Source organism: Nerophis ophidion, linkage group LG02 (genome assembly GCF_033978795.1).
Source record: "Nerophis ophidion isolate RoL-2023_Sa linkage group LG02, RoL_Noph_v1.0, whole genome shotgun sequence".
NCBI classification, from domain to species: Eukaryota; Metazoa; Chordata; class Actinopteri; order Syngnathiformes; family Syngnathidae; genus Nerophis; species Nerophis ophidion.
Genome location: NC_084612.1, coordinates 1,296,150 through 1,319,467, shown reverse-complemented (window position 1 = coordinate 1,319,467; position 23,318 = coordinate 1,296,150). Strand labels below are relative to the sequence as shown.

At 46.3% G+C, this 23,318-nt stretch overlaps 1 protein-coding gene across 1 annotated transcript in view; it reads right to left on the bottom strand.

Moving 5' to 3' along the window:
* Positions 1-23,318, bottom strand: part of LOC133535455 (mucin-5AC-like) — a 96,029-nt gene that overhangs the window by 14,248 nt on the left and 58,463 nt on the right. The window contains exons 23-35 of the mRNA XM_061875307.1: positions 21,578-21,734; positions 21,358-21,486; positions 18,089-18,236; positions 16,909-16,952; positions 16,646-16,840; positions 8,568-14,879; positions 8,290-8,489; positions 7,985-8,221; positions 4,215-5,111; positions 1,430-1,505; positions 1,102-1,349; positions 843-1,026; positions 557-776 (exon numbers count right to left, since the gene is read on the bottom strand). Coding sequence (XP_061731291.1) covers positions 557-776; positions 843-1,026; positions 1,102-1,349; positions 1,430-1,505; positions 4,215-5,111; positions 7,985-8,221; positions 8,290-8,489; positions 8,568-14,879; positions 16,646-16,840; positions 16,909-16,952; positions 18,089-18,236; positions 21,358-21,486; positions 21,578-21,734 — 9,047 coding nt within the window. The remainder of the gene's footprint in view (positions 1-556; positions 777-842; positions 1,027-1,101; positions 1,350-1,429; positions 1,506-4,214; positions 5,112-7,984; positions 8,222-8,289; positions 8,490-8,567; positions 14,880-16,645; positions 16,841-16,908; positions 16,953-18,088; positions 18,237-21,357; positions 21,487-21,577; positions 21,735-23,318) is intronic.

The window sequence follows — 23,318 nt, the reverse complement described above, 5'->3', positions numbered from 1 at the left end:
CACCTGTCGCTATGTTATAAGCAGCAGCCAGGAGGAGAGACGGGCTTGGGGCTAGAAACCAGAGCGCGGGCGAGAGCGAAAGAGAAAACAACAATTGCTGGAAAGCAACTGAGAGACTTATTGAAAAATAAAACAATATTGTAACCCTGAAACTGGCTCTCATGTCAGTGCTTGGTGGTCTGAAGAACCCCCTGGAGGGCAAGCCCCACCACTAACCAATAATAAACAAATGACTTCTTACCAACTTCTTAAACATTAAAATGCATGACAATATTTTATATTTTGAACGTTATTTTTAACACTGTGATTACAAGTGGAAGTATTCATTACTTATCGTGTTAAGCAATGTCAGCTCAGATTTATCCGAGAGCCAGATGCAGTCAACAAAAGAGCCACATCTGGCTCCCGAACCATAGGCTCCCTACCCCTGCTCTAGCTGCTGGCAGAAGTAGTTACCAAATTTAGTCACTTGGTTACTTTGAGCGGCTCAGCCACACCCAGACCTTACTTCCAGCGGCATTTCTTAAAAGTTCTAATGTGAGTGTAGTGGCCTTACCTGCTGGTGATCAGGTCACAGATGGTGGGTTTGCAAACAGCCTCTGTGGGTGAGGGTGAGGACGAAGGCGTGGACGTGGTTGTGTCCGTGGTAACTGGCGAGCCGGTGGGGGTGACACAGGGCGTTCCCGGGACAAGCCAACTGTCGGCAGAGTCGTAGCAGTGCAGCCCCTGGCCGTTGGGGGAGCGGCAGTCGTTGGCCTGGTAGTTGTCGCACGTCCCTAGAAGACGAGGTTTGGTCACGTTATGATTTGAGACCTTGAAGTTCCGAGCCCATCAGGACTCACCACACTGTCCCTCAGTGTTGCCACCAAAGAGGGAGTCGGGCAGGTGGATGGTGAAAGACGAGCCCGTGTAGACCACATTGCTCTGGATCTCTGGTATCCCCAGTGTAATCACCAGGTCTGTGCTGGTGATGCGCAGCACTGAATTGCTCCAAGCGGGATATATGCGTTTGTTGTTCACGAATACCTGGAGTAGTAAACAGATGTCAGGAGGAGTGCAGAATTATTTTATCCCCACGAGTTGCTTAGTTTCAATCTTTACCGCATTGCTGACACCTTCCAAAGTCTTCCTCTGAGTCAGGAGCACTTGATGGGATTTGTAGGTGATGTTCAGAGCTTGAGGACAAAACGCGCCGTTGGAGGGATCACAGTGACGCTTGATGACCACCACTGTCAGCTCGTGCTTGGCTTTGATCTCTTTCACCAGGTAGTAGGAGCAGTTCTTTGGGAAACTGAATGACTTCCCGTCAAACGTCATGTAGTGGGAACCGCCCCAGACGCTGCACACGCCTGCGGCACAAGACCATGTAGCAAAAGGACACTGCAGACTTCTTGAGAGCCAACAAAACAGGACACATCACTTACTGTACAATGTCTGCTGTGCTCGACAGAACACTTTCCTTTCAAGCCCACATAAACAGCATTACCCGGTCTGCTTACTTTCACCTACGGAACATTAATTGTCACGCCCATCCCTTACCCCACATACTGCTGCCATATTAGTACATAGCCTGGTTACCTCTCACCTGGACTATTGTAACTCTCTCCTGTTTGGTCTCCCTCACAAGTCACTTCACAAACTTCAGATTCTCCAAAACTTTGCAGCCCAGATAATCACCAGAACCCCTTCAATCCAGCACATCACCCCTGTTTTGCAGCAACTCCACTGGCTACCCATCATAAATCGTATCCACTTTAAAATATTTCTCCTCACTTTCAAAGCCATCCATAACCTCTCTCCATCATATCTCTCTGGCCTGATCCATGTCGCCACGCCCTCACGTTCCCTAAGATCCTCTTCATCCATCCATCTCACTGTCCCCTTATTTAAACTGTCCACCATGGATGCCCGAGCTTTCAGCCGCTCTGCCCCACATCTTTGGAACTTATTACCACCAGACCTTCGCAACTTGGACTCATTATCCCTCTTCAAGTCAAGACTCAAAACACACCTATACCGGACTGCTTATTCTTTATAATCATCCTATCTTATCTATCTTTGTTGTTATTATTGTTGTTTTTATCCAATTTGATTTTATTGTTCTGATTTTGTACGGTGTCCTTGAGTGCCCAGAAAGGCACCTCATAAATAAAATGTATTATTATTATTATTATTATTATTATTAGGATGCATACTGGTAGAAAGTTGTAATCCCGTTTGGATGAAAAATTACTGATAATCCTTGCAAGGAAAATGAGGGTGTCTTTTTGTGGTAAATTGGCTGTCAAAGTGTACCAACTTTTCGGATTATGCCCTAATCCTTCTACTATTAAGGTGAGAGGCATGATTTATGACCTACAAAAAACTTTCACAAGCACCCAGGTGAGGAACAACTCATCGCCCGATGATGACAATATAGCCGTGTAAACTAGTGATCACAGAGTTGCTATAAATAGTTTGTCTACGCTAGCGCTTATAATAACAATATAACTATCCATTCATCCATTCATCCATCCATCTTCTTCCGCTAATCCAAGGTCGGGTCGCGGGGGCAACAGCCTAAGCAGGGAAACCCAGACTTTCCTCTCCCCAGCCACTTCGTCCAGCTCTTCCAGGGGGATTCCGAGGCATTCCCAGGCCAGCCGGGAGACATAGTCTTCCCAACGTGTCCTGGGTCTTCCCCGGGCGTTAGGGTGGCATCCTGAGCAGATGCCCGAACCACCTCATCTGGCTCCTCTCCATGTGGAGGAGCAGCGGCTTTACTATGAGCTCCTCCCGGATGGCAGCGCTTCTCACCCTATCTCTAAGGGAGAGACCCGCCACCCGGCGGGGGAAACTCATTTCGGCCGCTTGTACCCAGGATCTTGTCCTTTTGGTCATGACCCAAAACTCATGACCATAGGTGAGGATGGGAACGTAGATCGACCGGTAAATTGAGAGCTTTGCCTTCCGGCTCAGCTCCTTCTTCATTACAATGGATCGAAATACCATCCGCATTACTAAAGACGCCGCACCGAGCCGCCTGTCGATCTCACCATCCACTCTTCCCTCACTCGTGAACAAGACTCCGAGGTACTTGAACTCCTCCACTTGGGGTAGGGTCTCCTCCCCAACCCGGAGATGGCATTCCACCCTTTTCCGGGTGAGAACCATGGACTCGGACTTGGAGGGGCTGATTCTCATCCCAGTCGCTTCACACTCTGCTGCGAACCGATCCAGTGAGAGCTGAAGATCCTGGTCATATGAAGCTATCAGAACCACATCATCGACAAAAAGCAGAGACTTACTGCCGGCAATGCGGACCAAGCTCTGACACTGATCGTAGAGCGGACCGGCACAATCAGACAGTCCGATACCCCATACTCTCTGAGCACTCCCCACAGGTCGAATGCCTTCTCCAAGTCCACAAAGCACATGTAGACTGGTTGGGCAGACTCCCATGCATCGGTGACAAAGGGCAGTCTTGGCGGAGTCCAACCCTCACTGGAAACGTGTCCGACTTACTGCCGGCAATATAACTAGTACTTTGTTAATATTGAAGTCGCAAAATGTAATAATAATAATAATGGATTACATTTATATTGCGCTTTTCTAGACACTAAAGCGCTTCACAGAGAAGTGGGAACCCATCATTCATTCAGTCCACATTCACACGATGGTGGTGGTAATGTGACGCTTGTGTGGCATTGTAATGCCGGATTGGTTCTTCCGGGGATGCGTCGAAGCGATGAACACAACAAGGTAAGTTATAAATGGATTTATTAAATAATAAAAGGCTAGGAACAAAAACACTGCTGTAAAGAGAAGGCAAACCAAAAACAGAAAAACAATTCCACAGCATGTGAGCTGGAATAAACAAATGGCTTAGCGTAAAAGCTAGCGAGAATATACATACAAAGATGAAGGTCGAGAGTCGTCACTGTTGCGCGTGGGCAAATTAGGATCCGAGACTGAACAAAGAAAAGAGGAAAGCTTATATAGGGAGAAATCAAGGAGAACCAGGTGTGTAGAAAACGAGGAGCAGGTGAAATCAATGTGTAACCATGGTAACGGACTAAACAGGAAGTAAGTGGGTCAGAAGAGAATGAAACAAAGATGGAAAAATAAACATGTGAAGATCTGAGTCACAGATCGCAACAGTATTCCCCCCCCCAAAAAGACAGATTCCAGATGTCTCAAAGAAAACAAAAACAAATAAGAAACAACTTGAACCCCCTCCCCAAAAACAGAGTCCACAAACGAAGGGAGGGCGGAGGGAGGCCACGGTGGAGGGTCGCCAAGTCGTGTGTCCCCGAATCCACCGAGGACAAGTCAAGTGGCGGCGGCGGATGGAACGCCGCTGCCGAAAAAGTTTTGGCGGGCGACCTCGAAAAGGCCACATTAGTGGCCGCATCGCAGGATGAGGTGCCCGGCGAGGCGGACGACCCGGGCACGGCCACATCCGTGGCCGACATGGAGGAGGGAGTGTCTGGCGAGGAGGATGACCTCGCAGAGGCCACGCCCGTGATCGACGTGGTGGACGACGCCTCAGCACCGAAATCCCAGCAGGCTTGGAAGCAGCAGACGAGGGTGCGGGGACTGCAGCCAAAGCAGGCCCGAGTGCAGCTGGCGAGGATGATGCGGGTGCTGCAGCCGAAGGAGGCGTCGGAGGCGGCCTGGGAGCCGCAGGAGTCGTCGGAGGCGGCCTGGGAGCCGCAGGAGTCGTCGGAGGCGGCCTGGGAGCCGCAGGAGTCGTCGGAGGCGGCCTGGGAGCCGCAGGAGTCGTCGGAGGCGGCCTGGGAGCCGCAGGAGTCGTGACTGGTGTGAGCTCCAGCCTCATCGTCGGCGCCGGTGTGGGCTCCAGCTTCTTCGTCGGCAGTGCTTGGCGGCGTGGAGCTGGTACCGGCGCTTGTCGAGGAGCTGGCACTGGAGTGGGCTCCAGCCCTGTCGACATAGGTGAAGGTTCCAGCCCCGTCGTCGACGCTGGTGTGGGCTCCAGCCCCGTCGTCGACGCTGGTGTGGGCTCCAGCCCCGTCGTCGGCGGTGCTTGGCGGCGCGGAGCTGGTACCGGCGCTTGGCGGCGTGGAGCTGGTACTGGAGTAGGCTCCAGCTCTGGAGCTGGTACTGGAGTGGGCTCTAGGCTAGGAACAGGTGCTGGTGTGAGGACCAGGAAAGAGTCGATTGCTGGCGTGAGAACCAGACTAGGATTCGGTGCTGGTGTGTGAACCAGGCGAGAGATCGAAGCTGGTGTGGGAACAAGGTTAGGAACCTCTTCTGGTGTGAAAACCAGGCGAGAGTCTACTTTTGGTCGTTGTGATTTGACCGGGGGAAACACAGGTGGAGGAGGTCTACAAGGCCGTTGAGACTTGGCCGGGGGAAAAACAGGTGGAGGAGGTCTACAAGGCCGTTGAGACTTGGCCGGGGGAAACACAGGTGGAGGAGGTCTAGGAGGAGCTAGCGGTTTAACGGGCCGAAAAACAGGTAAGGGTGGCCTCATAGGAGGTTGCGGTTTGACAGTTTTAAGAAATGGTAGCGTCTGCGCTACCTCCGCAACACAGCTATAGGCCATAGCCCCCCCCTCCAGACGGGAATCCCAGACCCGTTCCCTGTGGTCAGGGACTGACCATAAGGGAGGGTGGTGGGAGGTTTGGAGGCGGGCAGACTCCTCCCCTCTATATTGTCCAGAGTGTCCCTTTGAAAAGGGAGAAAAAACCTTGGACTTGGGCTGGGAATGAGGTTTTACAGGTGGAGTTGAAGAAAAACTAGGTGACTGAGGTTGACTAGAATAATGAGAAAAAATATCCTGATAATTACGTATTTTATCATAAATGTTATTGGTATTCGAAAAAGGTTGGGAATGAAAAGTACTGTCCACAATATAAAAATCTTCTGAAAAAATGTCAACAACAGGGGGCGGTGTTGCGTCACCGGTGGGCGTACCCCAAATGTCGTGACTGCTAGAGTCAGGGGAAAAAAAACAAGCTGGATTACCGGTAGTGGAAGGTGAATCCTGGTCGGGGTGAATTTTGCTGTGTTCGTAGGAAGGATGAAGTGGTGCTGGATAATTACTGCCGTGCGGGGGACCTCTCCACTGGACCCCCCGCCTCTTCGGGGCAGCGCGAACGGCTTCGGAGGGGACTTCAGGCCCACAGTCAAGTCTTTCCTGCTCCCAAGCCATGAGCTCCAACCACAAACCCAAGTCGAAGGGTTCCTCCCGTGGTTTCGACGCGGAAAAACATTTTGATGCTCGGATCCTACTGTGACGCTTGTGTGGCATTGTAATGCCGGATTGGTTCTTCCGGGGATGCGTCGAAGCGATGAACACAACAAGGTAAGTTATAAATGGATTTATTAAATAATAAAAGGCTAGGAACAAAAACACTGCTGTAAAGAGAAGGCAAACCAAAAACAGAAAAACAATTCCACAGCATGTGAGCTGGAATAAACAAATGGCTTAGCGTAAAAGCTAGCGAGAATATACATACAAAGATGAAGGTCGAGAGTCGTCACTGTTGCGCGTGGGCAAATTAGGATCCGAGACTGAACAAAGAAAAGAGGAAAGCTTATATAGGGAGAAATCAAGGAGAACCAGGTGTGTAGAAAACGAGGAGCAGGTGAAATCAATGTGTAACCATGGTAACGGACTAAACAGGAAGTAAGTGGGTCAGAAGAGAATGAAACAAAGATGGAAAAATAAACATGTGAAGATCTGAGTCACAGATCGCAACAGGTAAGCTACATTTGTAGCCACAGCTGGCCTGGTGTAGACTGACGGAAGCATGGCTGCCAGTTTGTGCCTATGGCCCCTCCGACCACCACCCATCATTCATTCATTCACCAGTGTGAGCGGCACTGGGGGAAAGGGTGAAGTGTCCTGCCCAAGGACACAACGGCAGTGATTTGGATGGCAAGAAGCGGGGAGCGAACCTGCAACCCTCAAGTTTCTGGCACGGCTGCTCTACCCACCACACCAAATTTAAATGGAGTATTGATGGTGTTTTTTGGGTGGGTATTTATTGGGTTTTATGGGCGTGATAGAGGCTCAAGTGTAAGTGCACTTTTATTTACGAGTTAGAATACATTAAAAAAAATACATCAGTCGTCATATCTTTCATAAAGTGTTAGAATAATCATGTATATATATATTATCACACAACTTTAGTATGCTTGAAGTCCGTTGCTATAGTTATTAGCTATTGTGCTCAAGCTACATTTTTTCTGTCTGTGTAAGGACAAAACTTCTTGTCTGAGGGGTGGCCTCAGCCGCAGATGTTATCTTTGTTCTAGCCCGCTAACAGCCGAGGACTTCAAAGACCTCAATGAAGATAAGATGACAGCACGCAGACGAAGCAGAAACAAGGCGGAATCACATGGCCCCCAGCACATTCCGTCACATATTGTGCGTACTGGACCTGCTTTGCATGATATATGTGACCACTCCTTTTAGAAGCAGCCTCAGTGATGTTGACTGTGAAACTCCTGAATAAATAGAGGGACGCGAGAGCTGTACCTTAGAGCGTAGGGCGAGACTGTGACTAAGTGTGCAGCTCCATGCATTCTCCTCATGAGCTAAATTGAACTCTGTCTCTGCTTGATTCCTTGCTTCTTGTCTGATTAATAGATGTCATCAGTGTCTGAACCTGTGAACGATAGGCAAAATTCTGAAAAATTCCCTTTTAAGTGAAGTATATTTATATAGCGCTTTCTTTCTAGAGACTCAAAGCGCTTGACATATAGTGAAACCTCGCATCTATGTTTAAGCTACATTTAAACCAATGCGGGTGGCACTGGGAGCAAGGGTAACGTGTCTTCCCCAAGGACACAAAGGCAGTGACTGGGATGGCAGAAGCTGGAATCGAACCTGGAACTCAGAGCGGCCGCTCTACCAAGCGATCCAAGTTAGGAATCGTTCTCTTTTATTCTATTTAGTGTGTGTATTAATCATTTTATTACTGTATTCACGTGTGGCCTTAGTATCATTTTAAGGGTAGTTGGAAAATGACACTGAAGCTTCATTGTCGGAATGAAACTCAAACGAGGACAGAGGACCTCCTGTACATGTAGACTTACATTGACATTCAGGGTGGAAGCAGCATCCTTCCGAATCATAGACCTTGGTGGGTTTACGTCCATTGGCACAGATGAGTGCTTGTGGCACCGGACAGGTTTTTGGGTACTCCGTGACCTCGCCATTTCTGCACGAAGCTGTGGTGCAGTTGTCGACAGTCCAGAACTCTCCATTCTGTGAGGCGACAACACATTACTGGTGAGATGCAGCCTTTTGTATTAGTCATACAGGTTTGAGCTCACCCGTCTTGACGGAAACACATGAGTGCAGTCCAGGCTGGATGTGGATGGGGACATGTGTGTTGTTGAAATGGTAGACTGTGTGGTCGTGCCGGGTATTGATGTTGGACACAAAGTGGATTGGGACACAACTCTACAGGTTGTGTTGCAAAATGCAACAAAACACCAACCGAAACCATCTGTTACGTTGTACACAATGTCACCTGAAAGAGAGGAGCGAGAGTATTTTAAAATAACAGAAAATGTGATGGATAAGTAAAGGTTAAGTAAACATCACTTACCCGGAGTGTATGTTTTTCCATGGAAAAAGCAGGAACACGTAGTGGAAGACGGAGAAGTAGAAGCTGTAGTTACAGCTTGACCAGTACTGACTGAAGTACTGGTGAACACAGTTGAACTACCAGGAAGTGTTTGAGTTATTGGTCTGGTAACTGTAGTGCCCAAAACACTTGTTGGAGTCAAAATAGTTGAACCCAAAACTGAAGGTTGGGTAATCACAACTGTTGTTTGTGGTCCTCCAGTGACAACACCTTCAGTGGTCGATGGTATTTTGGTAGTTGTGGTGTTCACAAAGGGTTGGGATGTTGTTCCTAAATGTTCTGTAGTTGTTACTGTGCTACCTGGTAGAGAGGTTGTAGCTTTGTGAGGTGTAGTGGTAGAAGTGGTTGATGTGCCAGTGGTGAATTCAGGAGTTGTTCTCTCTGCTGTAATGGTTTCTCCAGGTACAGTGGTAGTTCCCAATGAGGATGTTGATGGTACTTTTGTTGTTGTGGTACTAACAGAGGGTCGGGATGTTGTTCCTGTGTTTTCAGAAATTGTTGTCTGGCTACCTAGTACAGAGGTTGTAGTTTTTCCAAGAGTTGTGATAGAACTGGTTGTTGTGCCGGTGGTAAATCCAGGTGGTGTTGTCCCACCTTGTACAGTTGTTGTCTGTGCTGTTGTGGTTTCTCCAGGTACAGTGGTAGTTCCCAATGAGGATGTTGATGGTACTTTTGTTGTTGTGGTACTAACAGAAGTTTGGGATGTTGTTCCTGTGTTTTCAGTAATTGTTGTTTGGCTACTTGGTACAGAGGTTGTAGTTTTTCCAAGAGTTGTAGTTGCGGTGGTTGTTGTACCCTGTGGTGTGGTCTCACCTTGTACAGTTGTTCTCTGTGCTGTTGTGGTTTCTCCAGGTCCAGTGGTAGTTCTCAATGAGGATGTTGATGGTATTTTTGTTGTTGTAGTACTAACAGAGGGTTGGGATGTTGTTCCTGTGTGTTCAGTACTTGTTGTTTGGCTACCTGGTTCAGAGGTTGTAGTTTTTCCAAGAGTTGTGGTCGAGGTGGTTGTTGTACCAGGTGGTGTGGTCTCACCTTGTATAGTGGATCTCTGTGCTGTTGTGGTTTCTCCAGGTGCAGTGGTAGTTCCCAATGAGGATGTTGATGGTATTTTTGTTGTTGTAGTACTAACAGAGGGTTGGGATGTTGTTCCTGTGCTTTCAGTAATTGTTGTTTGGCTACTTGGTACAGAGGTTGTAGTTTTTCCAAGAGTTGTGGTAGAGCTGGTGGTAGGGCCAGTGGTGAATTCAGGTGGTGTTGTCTCATCTTGTACAGTTGTTCTCTTTGCTGTTGTGGTTTCTCCAGGTGCAGTGGTAGTTCCCGATGAGGGTGTTGATGGTATTTTTGTTGTTGTAGAACTTACAGAGGGTTGGGATGTTGTTCCTGTGTGTTCAGTAATTGTTGTCTGGCTCCCTGACACAGAGGTTGTAGTTTTTACAAGAGTTGTGGTCGAGGGTGTTGTTGGTACAGGTGGTGTGGTCTCACCTTGTACAGTTGTTCTCTGTGCTGTTGTGGTTTCTCCAGGTGCAGTGGTAGTTCCCGATGAGGGTGTTGTTGGTATTTTTGTTGTTGTAGTACTAACAGAGGGCTGGGATGTTGTTCCTGTGTGTTCAGTACTTGTTTGGCTACCTGGTTCAGAGGTTGTAGTTTTTCCAAGAGTTGTGGCCGAGGTGGTTGTTGTACCAGGTGGTGTGGTCTCACCTTGTACAGTGGTTCTCTGTGCTGTTGTGGTTCCTCCAGGTGCAGTGGTAGTTCCCAATGAGGATGTTGATGGTATTTTTGTTGTTGTAGCACTAACAGAGGGTTGGGATGTTGTTCCTGTGTGTTCAGTAATTGTTGTTTGGCTACTTGGTACAGAGGTTGTAGTTTTTACAAGAGTTGTGGTTGAAGTGGTTGTTGTACCAGGTGGTGTGGTCTCAGCTTGTACAGTGGTTCTTTGTGCTGTTGTGGTTCCTCCAGGTGCAGTGGTAGTTCCCAATGAGGATGTTGATGGTATTTTTGTTGTTGTAGTACTAACAGAGGGTTGGAATGTTGTTCCTGTGCTTTCAGTAATTGTTGTTTGGCTACTTGGTGCAGAGGTTGTAGTTTTTCCAAGAGTTGTGGTAGAGCTGGTGGTAGGGCTAGTGGTGAATTCAGGTGGTGTTGTCTCACTTTGTACAGTTGTTCTCTGTGCTGTTGTGGTTTCTCCAGGTGCAGTGGTAGTTCCCGATGAGGGTGTTGATGGTATTTTTGTTGTTGTAGTACTAACAGAGGGTTGGGATGTTGTTCCTGTGTGTTCAGTAATTGTTGTCTGGCTACCTGGTACAGAGGTTGTAGTTTTTACAAGAGTTGTGGTCGAGGGTGTTGTTGTTACAGGTGGTGTGGTCTCACCTTGTACAGTTGTTCTCTGTGCTGTTGTAGTTTCTCCAGGTGCAGTGGTAGTTCCCGATGAGGGTGTTGATGGTATTTTTGTTGTTGTAGTACTAACAGAGGGCTGGGATGTTGTCCCTGTGTGTTCAGTACTTGTTGTTTGGCTACTTGGTACAGAGGTTGTAGTTTTTCCAAGAGTTGTGGCCGAGGTGGTTGTTGTACCAGGTGGTGTGGTCTCACCTTGTACAGTGGTTCTCTGTGCTGTTGTGGTTCCTCCAGGTGCAGTGGTAGTTCCCAATGAGGATGTTGATGGTATTTTTGTTGTTGTAGTACTAACAGAGGGTTGGGATGTTGTTCCTGTGTTTTCAGTACTTGTTGTTTGGCTACCTGGTTCAGAGGTTGTAGTTTTTACAAGAGTTGTGGTTGAAGTGGTTGTTGTACCAGGTGGTGTGGTCTCAGCTTGTACAGTTGTTCTCTGTGCTGTTGTGGTTTCTCCAGGTGTAGTGGTAGTTCCCGATGAGGGTGTTGATGGTATTTTTGTTGTTGTAGTACTAACAGAGGGGTGGGATGTTGTTCCTGTGTGTTCAGTACTTGTTGTTTGGCTACTTGGTACAGAGGTTGTAGTTTTTCCACGAGTTGTGGTAGAGCTGGTGGTTGTGCCGGTGGTGAATTCAGGTAGTGCTGTCTCACCTTGTACAGTTGTTTTCTCTGCTGTTGTGGTTTCTCCAGGTGCAGTGGTAGTTCCCGATGAGGGTGTTGATGGTATTTTTGTTGTTGTGGTACTAACAGAGGGTTGGGATGTTGTTCCTGTGTGTTCAGTAATTGTTGTCTGGCTACCTGACACGGAGGTTGTAGTTTTTACAAGAGTTGTTGTCGAGGTGTTTGTTGTACCAGGTGGTGTGGTCTCACCTTGTACAGTTGTTCTCTGTGCTGTTGTGGTTTCTCCAGGTGTAGTGGTAGTTCCCGATGAGGGTGTTGATGGTATTTTTGTTGTTGTAGTACTAACAGAGGGCTGGGATGTTGTTCCTGTGTGTTCAGTACTTGTTGTTTGGCTACTTGGTACAGAGGTTGTAGTTTTTCCACGAGTTGTGGTTGATCTGGTTGTTGTGCCGGTTGTAAATCCAGGTAGTGTTGTCCCACCTTGTACAGTTGTTCTCTCTGCTGTTGTGGTTTCTCCAGGTGCAGTGGTAGTTCCCGATGAGGGTGTTGATGGTATTTTTGTTGTTGTAGTACTAACAGAGGGCTGGGATGTTGGTCCTGTGTGTTCAGTACTTGTTGTTTGGCTACTTGGTACAGAGGTTGTAGTTTTTCCACGAGTTTTGGTAGAGCTGGTGGTTGTGCCGGTGGTGAATTCAGGTAGTGTTGTCTCACCTTGTACAGTGGTTTTCTCTGCTGTTGTGGTTTCTCCATGTGCAGTGGTAGTTCCCGATGAGGGTGTTGATGGTATTGTTGTTGTTGTGGTACTAACAGAGGGTTGGGATGTTGTTCCTGTGTGTTCAGTAATTGTTGTCTGGCTACCTGACACGGAGGTTGTAGTTTTTACAAGAGTTGTGGTCGAGGTGGTTGTTATACCAGGTGGTGTGGTCTCACCTTGTACAGTTGTTCTCCGTGCTGTTGTGGTTTCTCCAGGTCCAGTGGTAGTTCTCAATGAGGATGTTGATGGTATTTTTGTGGTTTTAGTACTAACAGAGGGTTGGGATGTTGTTCCTGTGTGTTCAGTACTTGTTGTTTGGCTACTTGGTACAGAGGTTGTAGTTTTTCCAAGAGTTGTGGTAGATCTGGTTGTTGTGCCGGTGGTAAATCCAGGTGGTGTTGTCCCACCCTGTACAGTTGTTCTCTGTGCTGTTGTGGTTTCTCCAGGTACAGTGGTAGTTCCCAATGAGGATGTTGATGGTATTTTTGTTGTTGTAGTACTAACAGAGGGTTGGGATGTTGTTCCTGTGTTTTCAGTAATTGTTGTTTGGCTACCTGGTACAGAGGTTGTAGTTTTTCCAAGAGTTGTGGTCGCGGTGGTTGTTGTACCCGGTGGTGTAGTCTCACCTTGTACAGTGGTTCTCTGTACTGGTGTGGTTTCTCCAGGTGCAGTGGTAGTTCCCAATGAGGATGTTGATGGTATTTTTGTTGTTGTAGTAACAACAGATGGTTGGGATGTTGTTCCTGTATTTTCAGTAATTGTTGTTTGGCTACTTGGTACAGAGGTTGTAGTTTGTCCAAGAGTTGTGGTAGAGCTGGTGGTAGGGCCAGTGGTGAATTTAGGTGGAGTTGTCACACCTTGTACAGTTGTTGTCTGTGATGTTGTGGTTTCTCCAGGTGCAGTGGTAGTTCCTGATGAGGGTGTTGATGGTATTTTTGCTGTTGTGGTACTAACAGAGGGTCGGGACGTTGTTCCTGTGTGTTCAGTACTTGTTGTTTGGCTACCTGGTACAGAGGTTGTAGTTTTTCCAAGAGTTGTGATCACGGTGGTTGTTGTACCAGGTGGTGTGGTCTCACCTTGTACAGTGGTTCTCTGTGCTGTTGAGGTTTCCCCAGGTGCAGTGGTAGTTCCCAATGAGGATGTTGATGGTATTTTTGTTGTTTTAGTACTAACAAAGGGTTGGGATGTTGTTCCTGTGCTTTCAGTACTTGTTTGGCTACCTGGTACAGAGGTTGTAGTTTTTCCATAAGTTGTGCTTGGGGTGGTTGTTGTACCAGGTGGAGTAGTTTCTCCTTCTACAGTTGTTCTCTGCGCTGTTGTTTTTTCTCCAGGTGCAGTGGTAGATCCCATTGAGGATGTTGATGGTATTTTTGTTGTTTTAGTACTAACAAAGGGTTGGGATGTTGTTCCTGTGCTTTCAGTACTTGTTTGGCTACCTGGTACAGAGGTTGTAGTTTTTCCATAAGTTGTGCTCGGGGTGGTTGTTGTACCAGGTGGTGTGGTCTCACCTTGTACAGTTGTTCTCTGTACTGTTGTGGTTTCTCCAGGTACAGTGGTAGTTCCTACTGAGGGTGTTGATTGTGCTATTGAGGTTGTAGTACTAACAGAAGGCTGAGATGTCGTTCCTGTGTTTTCAATAATTGTTGTTTGGCTACCTGGTACAGAGGTTGTAGTTTTCCCAAGAGTTGTGGTAGAGGTGGTCTTTGTACCAGGTGGTGTGGTCTCACCTTGTACAGTTGTTCTCTGCACTGTTGTGCTTTCTCCAGGTGTAGTGGTAGTTCCCAGTGAGGATGTTGATGGTACTTTTGTTGTTTTAGTACTAACAGAGGGGTGGGATGTTGTTCCTGTGTGTTCAGTAACTGTTGTTTCGCTACCTGGTACAGAGGTTGTAGTTTTTCCAAGAGTTGTGGTCGAGGTGGTTGTTGTACCAGGTGGTGTAGTCTCACCCTGTACAGTTGTTCTCTGTGCTGTTGTGGTTTCTCCGCCTCCAGTGGTAGTTCCCAATGTGGTTGTTGAGTGTATTTTAGTAGTACTAACGGAAGGCCGGGATGTTGTCCCTGTATTTTGAGTCAATGTTGTGCTACCCGGTATCGTTGTTGTAGTTTTATGAGTAGTTGTGTAAGAGTCGGTGGTTTTGCCAGTGGTCAATCCAGGTGGTGTTGTCTCACCTTGTACAGTTGTTTTCTGTGCTGTTGTGGTTTTTCCAGGTCCAGTGGTAGTGTACAATGAGGACGTTGATGGCAATTTGGTCGTTGTGGTACTAACAGAGGGTTGGGATGTTGTTCCTGTCGCTTCACTCGTTAATGTGCTACCTGGTACAACAGTTGTAATTTCTCCTTGTGTTGTGGTAGAAGTGGTTGTTGGGCTAATAGTGAATATGGGTGAGATTGTTGTGTACTCTGTGACCTTGTCTGTGGTGCTTGTTTCTTCAGGTATATTGGTAGTTCCGCTTGAGCTTGTTTTTTCTGCAATTGTTGTTTCTCGTGGTTCAGTGGTACTTCCCTCTGTGGTTGCTAAAGTCAGAGTAAAAATAGTAAAAACAAGGTTATGAACAAAAGTATTGATAAATAGAGATGTCTGCTAATGGCTTTTTTGCCAATATCAGATATTGTCCAACTCTTAATTACAGATTCTGATATCAACCGATACCGATATATACAATCGTGGAATTAACACATTATTATGCCTAATTTTGTTGTGATGCCCCGCTGGATGCATTAAAAATGTAACAAGGTTTTCCGAAATAAATCAACTGAAGTTATAAAATAAAATGCCAACAAGGCACTGCCATATTTAATATTGAAGTCACAAAGTGCATTCTTTTTTTTTAAATGCCTCAAAACAGCAGCTTGGCATTTGGGACATGCTCTCCCTGAGAGAGCATGAGGAGGTTGAGGTGGGCGGGGTTGGGGTAGAGGGGGGTGTATATTGTAGCATCCCGTAAGAGTTAGTGCTGAAAGGGGTTTTGGATATTTGTTTTGTTGTGTCTATGTTGTGTTACAGTGCGGATGTTCTCCCGAAATATCATCGTCATTCTTGTTTGGTGTGGGTTCACAGTGTGGCGCATATTTGTGACAGTGTTCAAGTTCTTTATACGGCCACCCTCATTGTGACCTGTATGGCTGTTGACCAAGTATGCATGCGTTCACGTATGTGTGAAAAACTGTATATATTACGCGATTGGGCCAGCATGCAAATGCAGTGCCTTTAAGGCATGCGCCCAATATTATTTACTGGGTGGAAATCGGGAGAATGGTTGCCCCGGGAGATTTTTGGTTGGGGCACAGAAATTCAGGAGTCTCCCGGGAAAATCGGGAGGGTTGGCAACCATGACTGGGAGACGTATCTGCTCTGTACTTCTCCCTACGTCCGTGTACCAATCCGTACAGAGGCGTTTTAAAAAGTCATAAATTATACTTTTTGAAACCAATACAGAGCATTTCCGATATTACGTTTTAAAGCATTTATCGGCCTATTTCCTCCCACCTCCAAAGACATGCACCTGGGGAGAGGTTGATTGGCAACACTAAATTGGCCCTAGTGTGTGAATGTGAGTGTGAATGTTGTCTGTCTATCTGTGTTGGCCCTGTGATGAGGTGGCGACGTTTCCAGGGTGTACCCCACCTTCCGCCCGATTGTAGCTGAGATAGGCACCAGCGCCCCCCGCAACCCCAAAGGGAATAAGCGGTAGAAATGGATGGATGGATGGGGTATCGGCAGTACGATATTATCGGACATCGCCACTGATAAGTAATTGATCATCTTTTAAGACCTGACATATTTCATGTTCATTTCAATCATCCAGGTGACAGACAAGTTCCAACTCAGTGGCCTACTGGTTAGAGTGTCCGCCCTGAGATCGGTAGGTCGTGAGTTCAGACCCCGGCCGAGTCATGCCAAAGACTATAAAAATGGGACCCATTACCTCCCTGCTTGGCACTCAACATCAAGGGGTTGGAATTGGGAGTTAAATCACCAAAAATTATTCCCAGGCGTGGCCACTGCTGCTGCCCACTGCTCCCCTCACCTCCCAGGGGGTAAACAAGGGGATGGTTCAAAAGCAGAGGACAAATTTCACCACACTTAGTGTGTGTGTGACAATCATTGGTACTTTAATTGTACTTTTAACATGTGCAAGTAGAGTATGAGGAGTTTTGTCTGACCCTGCATCGGGAAACGTAGTCTAGCAAACTTCTCTAGCAAATACCAATAATATAACTTTTCTTTTTTTTTTTTACTTCATTCTTCAGGTATCAGCGGGTCTCGAGAAGATTCGTACCGGAAGTCCTTTCAGCCGTGGTGAAAGTAAAGGGTGTTGTTTGCGGGCTGATGGTTGTGAAGCAGGGATACATGTTCCGGTTCATCGTGTTGTTGACTCCACATGTCGCCGTGATGCAGTTTCCCAGCCCATCCGTGGTGTTGTAGATGGTGGCGCCATAGGCATAGGTTTTGCCGTTAATGAAGCATGTGCACGCTGTCATGAGAAAATATCAGCAAAATTAATTTTATGTGACGTGAACACAGTCTATTTCAAATACTTACTGTTTACATTGTAGCTACACTGTATTCCGGTGATTGTACAGGAGCTTTAAGAAAACACACATTTGTTAACAGCATGTTTAAAGGCCTACTGAAAGCCACTACTAGCGACCACGCAGTCTGATAGTTTATATATCAATGAAGAAATATCAACATTGCAACACAGGCCGTTTTAGTTTATTAAATTGCAATTTTAAATTTCCTGCGGAGTTTCTTGTTGAAAACGTCGCGGACTGTCAGGAAACATTAGCACAGCACCATTTGCGACTAAAAGTCGTCTTTTTTCACCGCGCAATTAAAAAGTATTCTGGACATTTGTGTTGCTGAATCTTTTGCAATTTGTTCAATTATTAATGGAGAAGTCACAGTAGAAAGATGGAGTTGGGAAGCTTTAGCCTTTAACCACACAAACACACGGTATTTCCTTGTTTAAAATTCCTGGAGGTGAAGCTTTAGTATGGATCAGAGCAGTCAAGCGACCATGGTTCCCGACCACTTGTCAACCGACAGGTTTTGGTGAGAAATTTGTGTTGAAAAGTTGCCTCTTACCAGAGATCTGCCGTGACTTCCCTCAGACACCCGTGGACACACCCCTCCGACTATCAGGTACTATTTAATCTCACTAAAACACTAGCAACACAATAGAAAGATAAGGGATTTCCCAGAATTATCCTAGTAAATGTGTCTAAAAACATCTGAATCCGCCCAAAGGAATTTATTTATTATTTTTATTTTTTTTCTAGTCCTTCGCTATCAATATCATCATCCACTAATCTCTCATCCTCGCTCAAATTAATGGGGAAATTGTCGTTTTTTCGGTTCGAATAGCTCTTGCTGCTGGAGGCTCCCATTATAAAGAATGTGAGGACGTGAGGAGCCCTCACACTTGTGACGTCATCATCTGCGACTTCCGGTAAAGGCAAGGCTGGCTTTTTTATCAGCACCAAAAGTTGCAAACTTTATCGTCGATGTTCTTTACTAAATCCTTTCAGCAAAAATATGGCAATATCGCGAAATGATCAAGTATGACACATAGAATGGACCTGCTATCCCCGTTTAAATAAGAACATCTCATCTCAGTAGGCCTTTAGATTTGATTTAGAAATGATGCACATTGATCACAACAAACAATTAATGGACAATCCACAAAGAAAACATTATGTGTGTGTAAACACAGACTTACCAAGTGTAACAATTTTTAGCTGGAACCACCTCTGAGATGCCGTAATGGATGCCTTGGTTGTCGTAGCAACCACACTGCTTCCAGGACACACATGACATGGTGTCTTCATCAAAGTACGGTTCACTCGGAGGACATTGTGGATAACAACCTTGAACAAAATAACACCACGTGTTTGTCTCTGATGTAAACGAAATGAGACATTTGGCTCCTCCCTGTCACGTGTGGCGAGGTCGGGTCGGGGTTTGTTCTCCCGGAATGCAGAACGGACGGCTCTGGACGACAGCGTGAGGTAGGAAGTGATTTATTTCTCATAAATCATAAACGTACCAAAAAGGCAGAACAAGCAAGGAAATACAGGAGCAAGAATCAGGAACATGAAAACCTCACCGTTGCTTATAGCAAACGTGAATCAATAGCTCTCTGATTAGTGCTCAGCAGCAGGTGAACATGCCGAGCACTAATCAGAGGCAGGTGAAACCAATTAGCACCCATGGTAACCAAAACAAACACCCAAAGTGCACAAAACAGGAACTAAGGGAGTCTAAAACTAACCGAACATAACTAAACAAAACATGATCCGGACCACGGATCATGACACTCCCTTGCACCCAAATATTAAAGGAGACAAGTAAAAACACATTTGACGAAGGGTGCAGGAGGAACTGCCAATCAGTGAGCCAAAAGAAAGTGACCTGGGAAATTTGGGAAATGCCACCATATTTATTTAGGGCAGGGATGCACGTTATGTCGATTGCGAGCTACCGGTCGATCGCCAGCCATGCATTAAAAATAATAGACCTAAAAGTTAGCAATCATCAATCTTCACTAAAACACTAGCTGCTGCCAACTCATTATTAAGAAAAAATGACCGACAGGAAGGCGGAAACACTTTGTTTTGTCAACAAAACTCTCGCGCCGAACCTGCCGACTGCACAGTTCTCATCGTCACAATAAAAGCACTGCTTCATCCTGCCTGCGCTAACAAGATAAGAGTCTCAGAAAGCTGGCGTGCACTAGTTAGCAAGCAACGGAGTTTGCCGCCGATGCATTTCTTGTAAAGTGTCTAAAAAGGAGTATGGAAGCCGGACAAATAGGATGCCAAAAACCCACCACCTTCATGTGGTATTGGATAGAAAGGAGGACTTTTTTTCTCCTCCGTTTGAAAATGCGGACGCTATCAGCACTATTGTCTGATTCCAATCAATGCAAGTCATCGGAATCAGGTCCAATCATCCATCCATTTTTTACCGCTTGTCCCTTTTGGGGTCGCGGGGGTTGCTGGAGCCTATCTCAGCTGCATTCTGGCAAAAGGCAGGGTACAGCGTGGACAAGTCGCCACCTCATCACAGAGCCAATACAGATAGACAGACAACATTCACATTCACACACTAGGGCCAATTTTAGTGTTGCCAATCAACCTATCCCCAGGTGCATGTCTTTGGAAGTGGGAGGAAGCCGGAGTACCCGGAAGGAACCCACGCATTCATGGGGAAAACATGCAAACTCCACACAGAAAGATCCCGAGCCCGGGATATACCCCCATATATATATATATATATATATATATATATATATATATATAAGGGGTGTAGCGGTACGTGTATTTGTATTGAACCGTTTCGGTACGGGGGTTTCGGTTCGGTACGAGGGTGTTTGTAAACTAAAGTCTTAACAAGCTGCTCTGCAGCTGCCTCTGTCTGAGCAGTGAGCACCCAGTATTGTCCCGCCCACACAACCATCTGATTGGTTACATACAAAGCCAATCAGCAGTGCGTATTCAGAGCGATGTAACAGCCAATCAGCAGTGCGTATTCAGAGCGCATGGAGTCAGTGCTCCAGCGTCGAGATGAGCAGATAGGTGTTTAGCAGGTGAGCAGCTGACATCGTACACTCCCCAAATTATAAAAAACACTTGTGAAATAGATTTATATAGCGCTTTTCTCTAGTGTCTCAAAGCGCTTTACATAGTGAAACCCAATATCTAAGTTACATTTAAACCAGTGTGGGTGGCACTGGGAGCAGGTGGGTAAAGTGTCTTGCCCAAGGACACAACGGCAGTGACTAGGATGGCGGAAGCGGGAATCGAACCTGCAACCCTCAACTTGCTGACATGGCCGCTCTACCAACCGAGCTATGCACTTCCCAGTCACAACTATTACAAACATCACTATGAGCCCGTTGACCTTCTAGAAACTTAAACTGCAGCTCAGCTCTCTCATAGTTCTGGGTTGAGGTGAAGGCTAATTAGCTTTTAGCGTTACGTTAGCTCATTTTGTTGTGTGTGTGTGCGTGTGTGTGCTTGCGTGTGTGTGTGTGTGTGCGTGTGTGTGTGTATAATAAAAGTCAATTACAGGCTTCCCAAATGCTGTAATAAATTAAGCATGATGAGTTGACTTGAAACTGTTCAATGTTGCACTTTTTATATGTAGAAGAAAGGTTTTGTCATTTTATTTAATCAAAGCAACAACTTGAGGCAGTTTAATGTGGATTAACGTGGGCAGAATTATTATAGTGTTCCCAATGTTAAAAGGATAAAGCCGTTGTTTACAAATTTGGTAAATAAATAACCCAAAAATTTATATTTTGTTGTTTTCTTACTGTACCGAAAATGAACCAGACCGAGACCTCTAAACCGAGGTACGTACCGAACCGAAATTTTTGTGTACCGTTACACCCCAATATATAAATATATATATATATATATATCAGCGCTTTGTTGTTAAGGCGGCTGCCTTAATAACAAAGAGCCACCGCCTAAACCAAAGTCTTCTTATTATTATTATTATTTTTTTTTTTTGTGTTGTAAATTAAGCATGATGAGTTGAGCATATGTCAGCATGATGCCCCACTTTTAACTCTTTTTCAAACGCTTATTTACAGTAAGTCATTAATTTGACTTAGTCATTATTTTGTCTTAGTAAGTCAATATTTACTAAGTCAAAAAAATTATTTTGTCTTAGTAAGTCAATATTTACTAAGACAAAAGAATGACATATCTCAGGTAACTAGGACTGTTTTTTGTTTTGTTTTTACTCTACGGAAAAAATATTGAGATATACATTGTACATTGCCACTCCGTACCACGACATTTTAAAAAGTCATAAATTTTACTTTTTGAAAACCGATACTGATAATTTCCAATATTACATTTTAAAGCTTTTATCGGCCGGGTTTTAACATTTACAAATATAGTTTTTTAGTGAAATTATAGAAAGAAACAGGAGTTTACTAAGGGTGTGTCCCCCGTTGTGTAAAATGTTGGACTCTACCTTCCAGGCCGGTGATGAGGTTGGAGCAGTTCCCAGAAGGATTCCTACACGTCTTCATGCAGTCTGCTCCGCAGGGCTTGTAGTGCCACTCGCAGGCAGCAGGGGCGTTGTAGTAATCACAGAAAATGGCTAAAAGAGAGAGAGAAAGAGAGAGAACACCCAGCTTGGCCGTTAGCGTCTACTTGCATCACGACCTCAGCAGGACTATGACCACGCTTACGGCACAGTTTGGGGGTTCTCCACGAGACGCAGGCTGCGGCCTGGTTGCAAGCTGAGGCGTAGGCCGCCACCGCCGTGCAGAAACACTCACAGTCGCCGCCGGTGTCACACGCACATGAGTCCCTCACACAGGCGTCGTAGTATGGACTCGGATCCACCTAGAACCGATTAGGACTTAAGCCATTGTTTGCTGGTTTAAAGGATTGATAATACTAAACTGAAACTTTTATTATTAGATTGCACAGTTCAGTACATATTCCGTACAATTAACCACTGAATGGTAACACCAGAATAAGTTTTTCAACTTGTTTAATGTTAATCAATTCATGGTGTGGACATTAATCCGTCTCCATGACGAGTCAACTCTTAGCCAATTAGCCAAGATGTTAAGATACATAAATATGTCAGTTAGCCTGGCAAAATGTGTAATGTCTGACAATACACATGTTTGGTAAGGAGGGTTATTTTCTGATCCTGGAGGAAATGATTGTTGTCAAAGCAAGAGACAGAAAAAATTGGCAAAATACCGATGCCGGCAAACGTACCAAGTTCAGTTTCATTTATCCTTCAATTAATTGACCTATGATTTTTTTTGGGCAGGGTCCTTGAGGTTGCATGGGAGTTTGTCCAACCAGTCTACATGTGCTTTGTGGACTTGGAGAAGGCATTCGACCGTGTTCCCCGGGAAGTCCTGTGGGGAGTGCTCAGAGAGTCTGGGGTATCGGGCTGTCTGATTGTGGTGGTCCGCTCCCTGTGTGATCTGTATCAGATCCTGGTCTGCATTGCCGGTACTAAGTCGGACCCGTTTCCAGTGAGGGTTGGAATCCCCCTAGGCTGCCTTTTGTCACCCATTTTGTTCATAACTTTTATGGCCAGAATTTCTAGGCGCAGTCAAGGCGTTGAGGGGATCCAGTTTGGTGGCTGCAGGATTAGGTCTCTACTTTTTGCAGATGATGTGGTCCTGATGGCTTCATCTGGCCAGGATCTCCAGCTCTCACTGGATTGGTTCGCAACCGAGTGTGAAGCGACTGGGATAAGAATCAGCACCTCCAAGTCAGAGTCCATGGTTCTCGCCCGGAAAAGGGTGGAGTGCCGTCTCCTGTTTGGGGAGGAGACCCTGCCCCAAGTGGAGGAGTTCGAGTACCTCAGAGTCTTGTTCACGAGTGAGGGAAGAGTGGATCGTGAGATCAACAGGTAGATCGATGCGACGTCTTCAGTAATGCGGACGCTGTACTGATCCGTTGTGGTGAAGAAGGAGATGAGCCGGAAGGCAAAGCTCTCAATTTACTGGTCGATCTACGTTCTAATCCTCACCTATGTGCTTTGGGTTATGACCGAAAGGACAAGATCACGGGTACAAGTGGCCGAAACGACCTTTCTCCGCCGGGTGGTTGGGTCTCTCCCTTAGAGATAGGGTGAGAAGCTCTGTCTTCCGGCAGGAGCTCAAAATAAAGCCACTGCTCCTCCACATGGAGAGGAGCCAGATGAGGTGATTTGGGCATCTGGTCAGGATGCCACCCAAACGCCTCCCTAGGGAGGTGTTTAGGGCACGTCCGACCGGTAAAAGGCCACGGGAAAGAAATACCCAGGACATGTTGGGAAGATTATGTCTCTCAGCTGGCCTGGGTACGCCTACGATTCCCGGGAGGAGCTGGACAAATTGGCTGGGGAGAGGGAAGACTGGGCTTCTCTGCTTAAGCTGCTGACCCCGCGACCCAACCTCAGACAAGCGGAGGAAAATG